Source organism: Anomalospiza imberbis, chromosome 18 (genome assembly GCF_031753505.1).
Source record: "Anomalospiza imberbis isolate Cuckoo-Finch-1a 21T00152 chromosome 18, ASM3175350v1, whole genome shotgun sequence".
Classification (NCBI taxonomy): Eukaryota; Metazoa; Chordata; class Aves; order Passeriformes; family Viduidae; genus Anomalospiza; species Anomalospiza imberbis.
The window spans coordinates 11,649,961-11,664,947 of NC_089698.1; the positions used below are offsets into that span (position 1 = coordinate 11,649,961).

The window sequence follows — 14,987 nt, forward strand, 5'->3', positions numbered from 1 at the left end:
AAGCCTCTTTAGGCTTCTTCATGGCTTGGCTGAACCTCTGTTTTAGTTCCCTTATCACTGGTGGAGCTGCAGACTGCGTAAGACTTCAATTAAAATATCTCGTGATGGAACATCATAGTTTGTGATGTGTCACAAGAGCATGGCCTGTGTGCTGTGACAAGAGTCCAGATGGTCAAACTATCCTTGCATTTCTTGTGCTGCCTGGGGAAAGTAGGGGAGGATATCTCAAAGCTAATGGCCCAGTGGAGGCTACTGGGCCGTGAGAGGGAGCACGGGGAACTCTCAGGAGCGGGTGCAGAGCTATGAAGCTCTTGCAAGATGAGTTTAAAGCAGAAACCTGTTTGGTTTAAGTTTGTGGTTAAAGTTTTAGGTGTTGTCAGTGGGTGCTTCATTTACTACTTCATTTGGGAACAATCCAGTGCCTGATCATGCCTGGAGTCCTTTGTCATCCTCTGGTATCCCACCATTCTCTCCCCACTGCTCTCTGGCCAGTATATCTTCTCCTCTTCCAATTCTCCTGGCACTTACCCTGACCATGGCAGATTCCTCATCTCTACAGAATGTCCCAGCTCCCTTGGCAGAGATGTCAGACCCTGCATCTCCTGCCTGACACTAACTAGCAACCCCCTGTTGCACTGGGGTACTTTTAATTCAAACCCAGTGTCATGTTTAAATAAGGCTGTGCATGTTGTGACACATCTGAGTACAGCTCAATGGGGCTGCTTGTACAAGCATAACTCTGCTTCTTGCTGGTCCTCCCCCTCTCCTAATGTAAATTAAGGCAACCAGGCTACTTTTTAAATTCCGTGGCTAAGAGTGGCTGGTGGACCTTTATAACAGTGAGAAATAATTGTATTGCTTTTCATTGCTTTATAGCCCCTGTCTCCTGGAGACCATTTGCTGCTGCCAAAGAACTCTGTGACTGAAGCCAGGCTTCCAAACAGCTGGATTTGGCAGAGATGTGGAGGTTAAAGCCAGCCTCAGCAGACAGTAGCTGGGGAGCCTGCTCAGGTGGTGGCCTGCAGCTGCTGCTCCACTCCCATTAATAAATCATAATGGGGACACAACTCAGAGCCAAGGTTCAAACAGACCACTGGTCGAAAAACTCAGCTGTTCCAGCAGTGTGCCTGCCCAGGGCACAAGGAGTATGGAGATGTGAGTTAGCAGTGGATATCTGCAGGCTGCTGATCCTTCTCCTGATTTCTGTACATCAAACCAGATGCACATTTGGCTCTGCTGTGCCACAGCTGGGAAGGCAGTGAGAGCTGTGCTTCCCTCTAGGGTCAGGCCTGGGATGGGCTGAGGAGCTTATGGCAGTTGAGCTGGCAGCAAAGGTGGAGAGGATTATGCTCAGCTGGGTTTGCTCTCTGCTCCTTGCTGGAGAAGAGAAATCTGCAGGTCTCAAGCTCATAGATCTGCTGCGTTCTGGGCAGGATCAGTCTGACAGATTGCACAGATACACCTTCCTTAAGAGCATTCACTTGAGTTACAGAGGCACAGGGTGGTGCCTCGGTGCAGCACAGGGTCAGTATCTCTGCATGGCAGCTTGTGTGTGTTGCTGCCCAGTGGTGCATGTCTTATGCTCATGCCTGGTAGGCCAGGAGCTGTGCTTGAGTCATGTCAATTGGTCGGAGGGCCCTTTCCAAGGTCTGTGCACTCAGCAGGCAGCAGGACACAGCATGGAGCTCTTCTGGGTCTACGGGATGCTCACAGATGTGATCCCGTTCCAGAGCGGAGGTGAGAGCAGAGGCAATACCTGAAATTTCCCCTTCTCTCCTGCTGTCAGAGTAACTTGCCTGAGGAGGCAGTAAAGCTCTGCAGGGGCCCAGCAGTGAGACAAGCAGCTGTGGAGAAGAGCTGCAGGGCCCCAGCCAGGAGCCCACGGGTTAATTCAGAACTACGGGGCTTGAGTCAGCCCAGGCTTGAAGGACAGCCCAGCACTGAGCAGCCTTCAGACCAAACAAAGTACCTTCTGCTGAGCTGGGGCACAGATAAAAGATCCCATGGCATTTCTTGTGTAGCTTGGAGGAGACTGCCAGTGCTGAAGCTGAAATATCTCTGCCAACAAACAAAACTGTCTTTAAACTCTGAGGCTGTGTGTGAGCTATTGTTGGGAACATAATGGCTTCTCTGTTTCCCTGCACAGTCATTGCTCTGCAAACACACCACTGGTCTCTTTTAAAAGTGCTTGAGTGTAAATTAAGTTCTAGAACCTGGAAAGAGGTTTCATCCATTTACTTTTACTACCCTCAGTTGACACTTGTTTACAGAGCAGCACATACAGTAGATTTACAGCTGCTTTACCTGGATGTAGATGGGCATCTTTAGTGCTCAGGCTGAGACTCACAGATACAGAGCTTGGACAGCAAATATATATCTCCTGGTTTAAGGCAGGGGGTGAGGCTGAGGGGGCCCTACTTGCTAATCACTCCCCTCTAAGAAAGTTTTGGTTTGGCTGGCCTGGCCTGTTTCCTCTAGTTAGCTCAGTGCTGGCACACTCACTGCTGCCTAATCCTGAGTGTGTGGCTGCTGCAGGGCACTGAGAGCTGCTCTGCCTGGGGGAGTTCACTCTGCCTGGGGCTGCTGGGCATCCACAGTGGGGTTGGTGCATGTGTTCTTCACCACAATTCCATGGACTGGCTTTTCTCTGAGGATGGCAGATGCTCTGGTAAGGTAAAGGACATCTTGGCTATTGCGCAGAAGTTGTGGTAAAAACCCAGAGCTGCAGTACAAAGGGGGGAGGTGGTCTCTGAAGGCAATAAGATTAATTTAGGTCTATTTTGCTGGAATGGTCTTGTAATGGAAAAGAAAATGGGTCAAAGAGTAGCTGTTCAAGCTGTATTTGCTGAACTGCCTGTCCCACCAAGGTGGCAGTGACTCTCCATGCCCTCGATAGCTCTCTGCTCATCCCCGCGTGTACCCGGAGAGCTCCTTGGTGTTCTGTGCTCACTCTCAGATGAGCTGCAGCCCCGTGCAGCCCGAGAGCAGCTGAGTGCAGGACTGGGACACACGGAGACCTGAGCACTGGCCGTGGCCCCCTGGAAGTGCCTGGCTCCTCGGGAAGGTGCTCTGGCCAAGGGCCCCAGGCAGAAATGGGTGCTGTGCTTACGCTGGGCTGTGCCAGGTAGCTTTATCCAGGGTTGCTTCCTAATGACCTAGATGTATTTTGCACTGGTCCTTGGCAACCTTCCAGACAGAGACTCCTCCACACATGGCATTTAAAAGCAGATTATGTGAAGTTAAGTTTTTTAATTTTTTTGTCCTGAAGATGATGTCAGCCATGACTAACAGCAGTTGTGTTCTGCTCCTTGGATTTCCCTTCTCACCTCTGCATCTGGATGTTTCTGTGATGTTTCCTGCCTGCTGTAAGGCAGGTTCCTACCCAGGCGATAGTTGCTGGTTTGAGGAAAGGAGGTGGCAGCAGGGCTGACAATCCTGTCTCTTTCCACAGGAAGATGAAGACACGCTGTGTGGTGGCGGCAGCGGTGGCTGTAGCCCTGCTGGGGCTGGTCCTGTTCCTGGGGCTGTTCTTTGGGCTGCGCTCAGGGGACACACACACCTACAGGAGGGCAGCCGTGGCCACCGATGCAGGGCCGTGCTCCATCATCGGAAGGTACCCACTCACTGTGCCCTGCCTCTCCTTAGCTCTGACAGCTCTTGCATGAGACAGAACTACTGCTTCCCCAATGTTCAGGTGCAATCCTTGCAGTTACCCAGCATGGATAATCAATCCCTAATCTCCCTGTAGAAAGAGGAGATCCTAATAAACCCCAGGCTTTTACCATGCTTGACCAGCTTTACTGCAGTTGCTCACAGACAACATAGATTCCTTGGATCCATTAACAATGAGAGCAAGAGTTTTCTTTCCAGCTCCTTTGAAAAAACATTTATTGATATATCCTCCAGTTCTAGTCTCGAGGCCTGCCGATTTAAGGCTCCTCAGAAAACTGTAATTTCTTATGACAGTGTAATGAATGTGTGGAAAGTCTGTCCCCACCTGTATTCTGTCACATCTTGCTGTTTTCAAGCTGGTTTGGATGCATCTCTAATGAGGGCTGATCTTGTCTGCACACTGATCATTAAGGGTCTGTTCTCTCTGGTGACAGAAGCTCAAAACTTCCTGAGGAACACATAGACTAGGTGTGGACAAATGTACCTCCGAGAATCCGTCATAGCTGCTCTGACGTGGTGCATGCACTGCTGACAGGGAGCTGAGACACTGTCACATGCCACCTTCCCTTCTGCTGCACAGGGACATCCTCAAGCAAGGAGGATCAGCAGTGGATGCCGCGATTGCAGCCCTGCTTTGCGTGGGACTCATGAATGCTCACAGCATGGGCATTGGAGGGGGCCTCTTCTTTACCATCTACAACAGCACAGGTAAGGGACAGGGCCACACACAGCTGGAACAGTTGGAGAGCTTTATCTAAGGCAGGTGATTTATCCTGCCTGAGAGAAGGTAAACGACTGATGCTCACAGCCTCTGGGGGAATGTCCTCAAAATAATTGCCAAGAAACTGGCTCACATTGATCAGAGTCCTCCAGCAGAGACTGTGCCTGTGGGCTGGGTCCAGAGCTAAACATCATCTTCCTTGCTCTGTCATTAAAGGAAAAGTGGAAATCATTAATGCAAGAGAAGTGGCTCCAAAAAGAGCATCGGAGGACATGTTTGGGAACAACACACAGCTCTCTCTGAAAGGTATGGCAAAGGCTGTTTCACTGCTTTGGGGGAACCACACAGCTCCAGCATTAGCTGCTACCAGCACATCTACATTAAGAACATTTCTTATGGTTAGGTTCTTGCCTACCTACAGGATTTCTCACCTAGAAATATCCTCTTACACAATTTGCAAATTCTGACAAAGAAGCTAAGAACAATGCCCTTTAAACTAGTAAGGGACTCCACCACTTTCTGCTTTTCACTTTATGAAAAAGCAGGTGAATGCAAAGCACTGAGTATGACCTCTTCCAGATGTGCCATCTTTCCTTTCCACCTCTTTGAATAAATCTTTGTGTGGATCACCTTGGATTTTGTTGGTTCAGGTGTCCTCCCTAAATTATTTGTTGTGGTGGCTTCAGCTAATGGCTTGGGACCTCCAGAGAAGTTTCCTTTCAGGAAAGTATTTTCTAATAAGAAATAGACAGAAATACTAAGTAGTTATCTTCATGGTCACTCTTCTAAGCAAGAGGGAACAGCACCTTGGAGGGGGTTTGAGCAATGTTTTGAACTTCTGTGAGATGCAAGTGAAAACCGGATTGGAGCAAACTGCAGCATCACTGTACAGTGTGGAATCAATCTGTTCCAGGTGTTGTTACAATGCTGCAACAAAGTTTTTGGCTCAATTATGTCATAGTCTGTGTCCTCTCGTGGTGATAGCTTCTGTGTTCTGAGCAGCTTTGCTCTGATACAGAGCCTACAGAGGGGAAATGACCCTAAAACTGGAGTTACCAGCAAGAGGACAGAGGGGTTTCAGCAGTTTACAACACATAGGCACAAATGTTGGACCAAATTATTCTTTTAATTCTGTTAATTCTCACAAGCTGAGCTGGTCACAGTACACACAAGCCGTGCCTAAAACCAGGCTGGCAGAGATGCCTGCCCTACCTCCTACTCCATTAACCACTTTCTTTTCTTGCTGTAGGAGACTTAACACATTTCTTTTCTGCTCCAGGAGGACTGTCAATTGCTGTTCCAGGAGAAATCCGTGGCTATGAGCTGGCTCACAAACGTCATGGCAAACTGGCATGGAAAGACCTGTTTCTGCCCAGTATCAAGCTGGCAAGAGAAGGATTCCCTGTTGGGAAAGGTCTTGCTGCAGCCATCAAATCAAAAGAGGAGGCAATCGAAAGCAATCCATTGCTGTGGTAGGTAGAGCAGTTGCTGTTCTATGCAGAGAAATTTGGGGTGGCTGCATCCAATCTGCAAAGTCCCCGTGTTTGTGCAATGCAGTGTCCGTGAGGAGTGTGCATCCCCTGCGGTAACCACACCCACTGTGCCTGCTGGTGTCACTGCAGATGCCTAAATCATGGGGAACATTCAGTCCTGACCTTTAAAGGGGGAGAAATTCTACTCCTGAAGTCCATTTGTCTGAGCAAGGTGGAATTAGAGTACGTGCTGGGATCAGTCTGCCCAATGGCAATGTATTTTTGAATCCCTGCTTTTCCTCATGCTGTAAGTGCACCAAGCTGACCTTACCTGCATTTGGAGTAATTGCAGAGTCTCTTTGAACATCTCATCTGCTGTCAGGCAGTGGGAATTTGGATCACCTCTTACTCTACAATCAGCCTTCCTCAAGCAGGGCCTCTGACCATCCACTTCTGGCAAAGACTTGAAGCATTAAGGGTTTTAAATGCTCCTCCACTTCTTACAGTCAAACCCTTAGTGTTTATGTCCAGCCCTGCTGGAGATCATGCTTAATTCTCTTTTTCCTTTAAATTTCTGCCAGCTGCAGATTTGTTTCCTATCCAATTGGTAATGTACAGCCTGGCCTATCTCCTGTCCTTCCCATCTGGTCCACAGCAGCACAATCATGATCCATCATAAGGGAGCTAGAGAAGAAACAATCTACCTTAAAGTGATCTAATGAACAGGGACTGAAACATTTCTGGATTTACTGGAAGCTTTGAACCTCATAGCTTAATAGACTGTGCTCTGAACTGCACTGCTGACTTCAAGGACCGTGGCCCCTCCTGTGCATCTTGAGGCACTTGTTGGCCCCTCGGGTGGGCAGGGAGGGCGGTGCTGAGGTGAAAATCCCTGCTGCAGGCTCCATTGAGCACATTGAGCATGTGGAATTGCAGGTCAGAAAACACTGTTCAGTTTTGTGTCCCAGTGCCAAGATATGAGGACCCCTGGGCCATGGCTCAGGCACTTTCTCTTCTCTCCAAGAAGCACCTAGCAGGAGCACTCATGCTGGTTCAGCTGCCACAGACACAAATAGTTTTGAACTTTTCTGTCAGGCCTGATCTTCTCCATCTCTTTTCTCTGTTAGCGAAGTGTTCTGCAAAGGAGGGAAAATTCTGCAAGAGGGTGAAACCATCAAGATGCCCAAACTAGCCAACACCTACGACACTATAGCCAATGAAGGAGCAGATGCCTTTTACACAGGAAGCCTGGCAAAGCAGATCATTGCTGACATCCACAACGCAGGTGAGAACCAGGACATCTGTCCTAAGCAGTAGGAGTGACTACACTGCTCAGAGCCCAGGGAGGAGCCAGTGACCTGCAGAAGCCTTGGGAGAGGTCGACCCTGAAATGCTGCCTCTGAGATCTGTGGCAACAGGACATCCAAAAGAAGCACTTTAACAGATGTGTTTGAAAATAGAAATGGAGAGTGTTTGCTGTGTATTTCTGTACCACAGAGCCTCCCAAGTCTGTGCAGTTCCGGCTGTAACTGAGTAGATACAGGCTGTTCACAAAGCCTGAATCCAGCGAGTTTGTACCTAAAACGTTACATACGCGGTGGTCCTGTGAACTCTGAGCTGTTTGATCTCTCGGTACCACTAGATGGTGGCAGTATCCTATCCTCACCAGCCGGCACTGGCTAGCTTGGTGAACTTCCTGTGAGTAATTTACTGGCTTTATTTGTGGTGGATAATTACTTTCTCTTTTCCCCCTTCAGATAAGAAAGGTGATGGAACACTCAAATTATTCTGCCTGTGGGGTGCCACAAAGCATCTTCACCCAAAACTGCATCTTCCTCCTGTAAACAGAATTCTTAAGGACATTTTGTTGCCTGCCACTGCTGGTGTCCTTTTTAAAAAAAGATGGATCACCAGAGTTGTGGCTGCTGTAAATCAGCCTAACTTCGTGCTTAGACTAGCTGAGCCTGAGATGGATCTATCAAGGAGTAAATTTCCTGGGCACACATCTTTGCTTTCTTCACCTTGCTACTTTTTGGATTTGTCCATGTTCCCTCCAATCCTTGCTGTGATTCATGGTGATGGAATATGACCTCCTCTTCCCACCAGAGATCACATAAACCCACATCTCTAGTTTCCTTCTCTTTCCAGGGGGAATTGTCACATTGGAAGACCTGCGGAACTACAATGCCACAGTGATTGAGGACCCCATACAGATCAAACTCGGGGAGTTCACCCTCTACACACCCAGTGCCCCCCTAAGTGGCCCGGTTCTGGCCCTCATTTTCAACATATTGAAAGGTGAGAGTGCCACAGAGCAGTGCCCTACAGGCAGCAGGAGCTGGGAGAGCTCCAAAGACATCACCTTTTTTGGGGGAGCAAGGCCTCCCTGACAGCCCTCCAGCAGGTGAGAAGTCTGAGAGCCCAGGAGAGATCAGAGATGCAGAAACATTCCTCTTCTGCTGTAAACTCAGGAATGTTGCCTTCCTACCTGAAATACAGGGGCAAGAGGAAAAATATTTTCCTGATGGGGGAGCCTCCCTGATACTTGTATGGGTGGAACCCAACATGTACTTGAGGCTTCTTTGGAAAACACCTCTGCAAGTACAAATTCTGCTGGTGACTCCCACAGTGCTCAAAACCACCAGAGCTCCTGAGTTCTCCATGTGGAGATTAGCACATTCCAGTGACTGCATCTCTGTAGAGACTGGGCTTCAAGGTTATGCATTTGACACTGGTGCATTAGCAGTCCATTGACCCTGTGTTCACAGTTGTTTGTCCTCTGTTGCCAGGATATAATTTCTCTGCTGCCAGCATCAAAACTGTGGAGGAGAAAGGTCTGACCTACCACCGCATCGTGGAGGCCTTTCGCTTCGCCTACGCCAAGAGGACTTTGCTGGGAGACCCAAAATTTGTCAACATTACAGAGGTACCTGGCAAAAGTATTTTCTTTCTGCAACACCAAAGTTAACTGGAACATGGCTTAAAGTTTTTGGTTGACTCCCCTTTGCCAGGCATGCTCTGTGCCACTTGCTGTCAACAGGCACTGAAGCACCTCTGAGTCAAAAATGGCTCATGGCTGAGCTGTGAGGGCTATAAATGGAGGCAACCTTCCTGCTGTAAGGAAAAGCAAACTCCTCAATTCACTAGGAGAGCTGGAGCACATTTAGGTCTAACCCTTCCAGGTTTTATAGTGTTTGAAGCCTTATTCACTATATTCCCAGCATCCTTGTGGCTCTCTAACCAGAGTGCTGCTTGTAGTAAAATGGAGCAGCAGATGGGAAGGGGTGACACTGGCCCCAACTTTGCACTTTGTGCTTTACTTCTGTGCCTGCAAAAGCAGCAGACTCTGAACCCAGCCCAGCTTGATAAACACAAATTTTCAACTTACAGAGCTCTGGTCAGACCTTCCTTTGTCCTTGTCCTCTGTCTGATCCCACTCCTCTTGTCCCTGAAGCAAGTGTAGCCCTGCTTGCCTCACAGCAGTGTGGAAGCAGCTTTCCATAGCACTGCAATAATGGATGCTGATCGACTTCTGCACAAAGGGATGACTTTAACAGCTGCTTCTGTGACACCTTAAAATCTTTTGCTACAGTGTCCATCTTCCAAGAAGGAAGACCCCTAGGGGAAAACTGTAGCCTCACTGCTGGGATTTACCACTGTTCTGTGGTCTGAAGTATTGGATATCAATCTCATGACTACGTGTCTCAGTCTGCTGAGTAACTGCCCTGGATTTCTCTGACAGGCAATCAGAAACATGACATCCGAGTTCTTTGCGGATAGTCTCCGGAGGAAAATCACAGACAACACCTCCCATCCAGTTGACTACTATGAGCCCGTGTACTACACTGGAGACAATGCCGGTACATCCCACGTCTCCATTGTGGCTGATGATGGCAGTGCTGTGTCCGCCACCAGCACCATCAACCAATAGTATGAGCTCAGACATTCCTTCCCTGTAGGCCTTTGCCGTCTTCCTAGTGCTGGTTCTGGGGTTGGTATCAAACACCACTGAGCTGTCACCTCTGGGGCAGGGTAGGGGTCAGTAGTGCTGGTTGATGGCACTTCTGCTGAGCTTGCAGGTCAGTGCTCAACACTGAGGCCTCGTGCTTGTGTCAGAGGACAAGATGTGTCCTCTCTCATGTTGAATTCCACTGCAACATTCGCTGTGTCTGGATCTTCTCATAAGCAGAGCTATTGCTGCTGGTTCTGATTTCCCAGGCTCTTGGAAGGAATTTGAGCTAATACAGCTGGCCTGGAAGCGCAGTGTTTGGCTGTGAGTGCTGTCAGCAAGAGCTGTGTTCACATATATGGCCTGGAGCCAGGGCGTGAAGCTTATTTTTATCCATAGAAAATGTCTCCAGCTTGACACATCTAAGCAAACCCCCAGTCATTCCCAAACGTGCCATCCTTTGAGCTGTGCTGCCTCTGAATGGAGTGCAGTACTGCCCACCTGGAAGGGCAGTAGTTGTACTGAGGTGCTGTGCTGGTTTTCCCCATGGGGTTCTCTCAGGGGAGCTGTAGAAGGGCTCTGGGCTGCCTTTCCTCTGTGTGTAGCTGTGTACTCACGGTATTAACTACTTCCTTCCCCCTAGGGGTGACAGAAAGTCCTTTACAATGGGAGGGAGTGGAGCGTTCCTCCAATCAAATCCCAGGTTTCACATTGCAGTAAATTCAGCTGAAGCTCTGCCTAGATTTGCTGTGGTTTTGACCTGACTTTGACAATTTGTTTTCTCCAGCTTTGGCTCTGATGTTCGATCCAATGTGAGTGGAATCATATTTAATGATGAAATGGATGACTTCAGCTCACCTTACATAATCAATGGATTTGGGATCCCTCCTTCTCCAGCAAATTTCATAGCTCCAGGTAGCTGTAAACTACTTTTCTGACTCAGTCTTTTGGCTGCCTTATGCATGCTCACACTGCAGCATCTGTGCCATGGGACACAGGCCTGGGACCTGCAGGGGACAGGAGTGGGAGAGAGTCAAGATGGAGATGAGTGCAGGGGATGGTGGGATCCCCAGGGACTGAGCAGGACACGAGCTGAGTCAGGAAGGTGGATACTGAGGCTTAGACATTGAGCAAGAGCTGGAAGTTTGTGAGCTGCAGGTAGAAAGCTGAGCCTCTGTCTTGCCTCTGTGTCCCCAACAGGTAAACAGCCAATGTCCTCTATGTGCCCCTCCATTTTGGTGGATAAAATGAAACAGGTGAGGATGGTGGTCGGTGCTTCTGGAGGAACAAAAATAACTACAGCAACAGCACTGGTACGTGATGGTGTGGGCAAATGGGGACAACACGAGGCAAAATGGGAGAGGCAGCATCTGGGGGGTCTCCTGTCTGCACCTGTGGCAGGATCACGGCTGTGGCTCCCTGCTGGGGGCCAGGGGCTTGAAAATGAGGTTCCTGCCTGGCATTCTGAGGGCCAGACTTCCAACACCAACTCCTACCAGGGCTACAAAAGGTCTGCTATTGAATTGCCTCCTTTAGTGACTCCAGTGCCTCCTTTAGTGGCCTTTTCTCTGGCAAGTTGTTCCACTTGCACAAGATTTGCTTTGAGTTCTGTTCTCTGTGTCTTCATGAGCCTATATACCTAGTTTACAGCTGTTCCCATCCAACATCCCAAATTTTGCATCAATGTCACACAGAGAAGCTAAATAAGAGCTCAGCTCAGACACAGTGTCAGGCCTGACAGGTAGGGCCTCTGTGAGCTGCTGTGACAGCCGCTCAAACCACCCAAGAGTGACTGCAGCAGTGACTGTCCCCTGCACCAGCAGCACCAGGCTAGACCTGGCTTTTTGGCTAAGGGAGAGAAGTCTGTAAAAACCACTACAAACAGTTTCCTAAGCCCTGGACTCTGAGAGTGTTCTCACTTCCCAGCAGCTCCAGCCTGCAGTTCAATCCTGTAGAGATGAGGGAACTGGTTGTACAATAGTAGGAAGCTGTAGGTGTGTCTGCTGAGGTGACTGTTGTGTGCTTTAGTTACAGCAGCATAAATCCAGCCACCATAGCTTAGGGATCTGATCCTTTTGCTGTGTTAATTTTAGTCACTCATGGTTTCTTTGTGTGGGAATCCTCCTAAGCATATACAAGCTGCAACATGCCTGTGTTTTGCTTAGCCAAGAGAAGAACCACTGAAAGCCATGTAACCCAGAAATGGTGCCTTTTGTGTGCTCTGGTCAAGACCCTTGAGGCACCTCTGCTTGTGTGGCTCCAAGGGTCAGACTTCTCTGAACACAAGTAATTAACATTAAGGCTTTTTGCTTCTCACAGACAATCATGAATTCCATCTGGTTTGGTTACGATGTGAAGAAAGCAGTGGAGGAGCCCAGAATTCACGATCAGCTGTTTCCCAATATCACGGAGCTTGAGCAGCAAATAGAGGAGGTTGGTCTCGCTAGAGCCATACATGAACTTGTATGAGCTGAGCTCCTAGTGCTGGGAGGGCAAGCACTGTGGAAAATCATCAGGTTTGGCCAAATGTTCCTAGGTGAGCAGTAGCAAAGCTGGTACAAGTCTAATGTTGAACAATAAGCTGTTCAAAGTGTACCTTTAGTCTCAGTCACACAGGTGTGAAGCCATTGCATTGAAGAGTGACTTGTGTCTGAAACTGAGCATCTGCTTGCAGTGATGTTTGGCACAAAGGACTTGCAAAACAGCAAACCACACCAGGGCCCAGACCATCCAGCAGTCTAAATCCAGTCAGTCTCAGGGAACTCTTGTCCTGTTGTGTAACCTCATGATGAATCTGGAAGGCCTGGCCCAGAGCTAGCAAGGAGGGATGATGCCCAGAGGGACCTGGGAACAGGGAAATGTATTCACAGTAGAGATGTCAGCACAGTACTGTCAGTTGGAGAGCTGATGGCAAGGTCTGGCTTGCTATCCAGACCACTCACCTGAGGTGGCAACTTCATTCACCCTGAGAAACCACACATCCCCAGAGGCCTGAGGCAGGCACAGGCTTTGTACATATCTCATGCCTCTGTATCTGCCTCTTTGTACCTATCTCATATCTCTGTTCCTCTGTTTGGGAAAACAGTCCTACATAATGCAGTTTTCTTATCAAACTCTGCAGGAGCTCCTCTGTTAATAAAGTTCTTATGAAGGTAACAGCTGAGCTATCTTCCAGCACTGGGGAGGATGCCCTGCTCTCCACAAGTCCTGTGTTTTCCACCACTGCCAGACAGGATCCATCAGTTCTGCCTGTTAGTGTGTGAATATCTGTGACCAAGAATAGTACTGGTAACCCACACTGAGCACCACAAATATCAAATTCTGAATCCCACTTCTTCAAAAGTAGGGCATCCCAGAAGGCAAAGGGAAAAGGAGGAACAACATGTAGCCCTATGTGACACTGGCCCTGAACGCCTGGCTGGTTGTGGGGGATGCAGGGCGCAGGCTGCAGCAGGTGCAGTTTCCCTGTGTGCTCACTCAGCTGTGCCTTGCAGGGCATCGAGCAGCAGCTGAAGAAGAGGAGGCACGACACGGCGCGGGTGAGCGGCGGCGCGGTGGTGCAGGCCATCCTCAGAACGGAGCGCGGGTGGGCCGCCGCCTCCGACTCGCGCAAAGGGGGCTTCCCGGCAGGCTACTGACCTGGCTCAGCTCCTTCTTCCAGCGCTCTAGTGACACCAAGGTGTGTTTCGGGGGAAGATCCTTTAGATCTGCAACTCAGGGACTTCTCACAGGAAAGAGAACACATTTACCTGTGATTCTGTTGATGGAACTGGGACAGTTCTCTACAGCCATGACCGAAGTGCCTCATGCCACAGCCGTCTGCTAAGACAGGCACGTCCACCAGGATGTGCAGTACTTACTTGAAGAGTCTGTTCTGCCTTGAAGAGTTTGTTCCCTGCCTCCTCTCCATCCCATGAAGACAGATTGGGTGCCCAGTTTCTGCAGAAGGTCCAGCTCACTCAAGCTGCAGGAAGCGTTTCCCCTGCACGGTGTCAGCTACTGGGAATGTCCCTGTCACTGCTAGAGAAGATATTTGTTTCCTGTTGAGTAGGTGGGAGTTACAGGACTCTGGGACTGGGTTTTCTAAGTTACAAACTAATAGGTCTGTGCCATAGCAGGAAGCCCAGCTCTAGACTGGGATAAGCCAAACACACTACTCTGTTAACAAAAGATGTTTCTGCATTTCACCCAGTTGATTTTTGGAGATGAGTGGGGAAATGGGGAAATGGCTTCAAACTTTTTTATATTTCTGTTGAGAAGGTCTAAAGGGAAGATGCTACCTGTAAAACTCTGAGCACAACTAAAATAAATAAATACGGAGTCACACATTTTCCTTGCCTGCACAATTGCTGCAAAAACGGATGGTGAGAGTCTGTGTGAAAGAAGCTCTTCTGAGACTTTTGTTTTTTCTTCACTGCTTTGATGAAGTCATGAGTAAGCAATAATAGTTACATATCCAAAACAAGCTTGTTTTTCTCCACTTTGCTTTTTATGATGTTGTGCTGCGGGTGTGAAATATCAGAGTTTGGGGAAATGAAATTTCTAAAAAAGGGCACGCTGCAGCTACTCTTGTTTAGCGGTAAGTTACTATTACCCAGACTTTTAAGGACCTCTCAGAAACCCCTGTCTGATATGGAGTAGCTGAGAGTGTTTGTACCTGCATGAGGGGGTTTGGTGTTCACCTACCAGCACGGACCAATACATCACACCACATAAACTTAGCCCAAGATCAAGACCAAATGATCCAGGGGGTTGTCATGCTCTACTGGTGTTTTTGAAATCCTTGATACACAAGTGACAGTTAGTTAGCTCATCTATTTGGCTTGTTGATACTTCCTGTCAGTTTATAAGAATCTTAAAATACAGAAGAGAAAATGAAAGTCTGAAGTTTTAGGCATCATGAAACCTCTTTCCTAGAAGTGTCTGGAGCTGAGGAGAGCCCAGTTTCACAGAATAACGTGATAGCTAGATGATGTAAATCAGAGTCATGACTTCGACATACAAATTTGCTTATATCATTTGATCCACATGAGTGGCTTTTACCAAACGTGCCCTGGGTGTGCTCTGGCTCCTTTTCCTGAGCTCTTGCTGGTGGTGCTGCTTTAGGTGCAGCAAAGGCAGTGACTGTAAATGACCTCTAGTCACTGTGTTCCCTCTTGTTCCCTCAAGAGAC

At 48.6% G+C, this 14,987-nt stretch overlaps 1 protein-coding gene across 5 annotated transcripts in view; it reads left to right on the forward strand.

Annotated features, from left to right (window-relative positions):
- The window catches only part of GGT1 (gamma-glutamyltransferase 1), a 30,515-nt gene extending 16,371 nt beyond the window's left edge, over nt 1-14,144 (forward strand). For 3 of the 5 annotated variants that reach the window (XM_068209087.1, XM_068209090.1, XM_068209089.1), the window contains exons 2-13: nt 3,452-3,613; nt 4,253-4,380; nt 4,610-4,699; nt 5,673-5,865; nt 6,993-7,150; nt 8,014-8,163; nt 8,655-8,791; nt 9,608-9,795; nt 10,602-10,729; nt 11,015-11,127; nt 12,134-12,247; nt 13,309-14,144. In XM_068209087.1, the coding sequence (XP_068065188.1) occupies nt 3,452-3,613; nt 4,253-4,380; nt 4,610-4,699; nt 5,673-5,865; nt 6,993-7,150; nt 8,014-8,163; nt 8,655-8,791; nt 9,608-9,795; nt 10,602-10,729; nt 11,015-11,127; nt 12,134-12,247; nt 13,309-13,452 (1,705 nt within the window). In that variant the 3' untranslated portion in view covers nt 13,453-14,144. Of the gene's footprint in view, nt 1-2,515; nt 2,674-3,451; nt 3,614-4,252; nt 4,381-4,609; nt 4,700-5,672; nt 5,866-6,992; nt 7,151-8,013; nt 8,164-8,654; nt 8,792-9,607; nt 9,796-10,601; nt 10,730-11,014; nt 11,128-12,133; nt 12,248-13,308 lie in introns of those variants that run through there. The other 2 variants (XM_068209088.1, XM_068209086.1) reach the window with 2 other exon arrangements.
- The last annotated feature ends 843 nt before the right edge of the window (nt 14,145-14,987 follow it).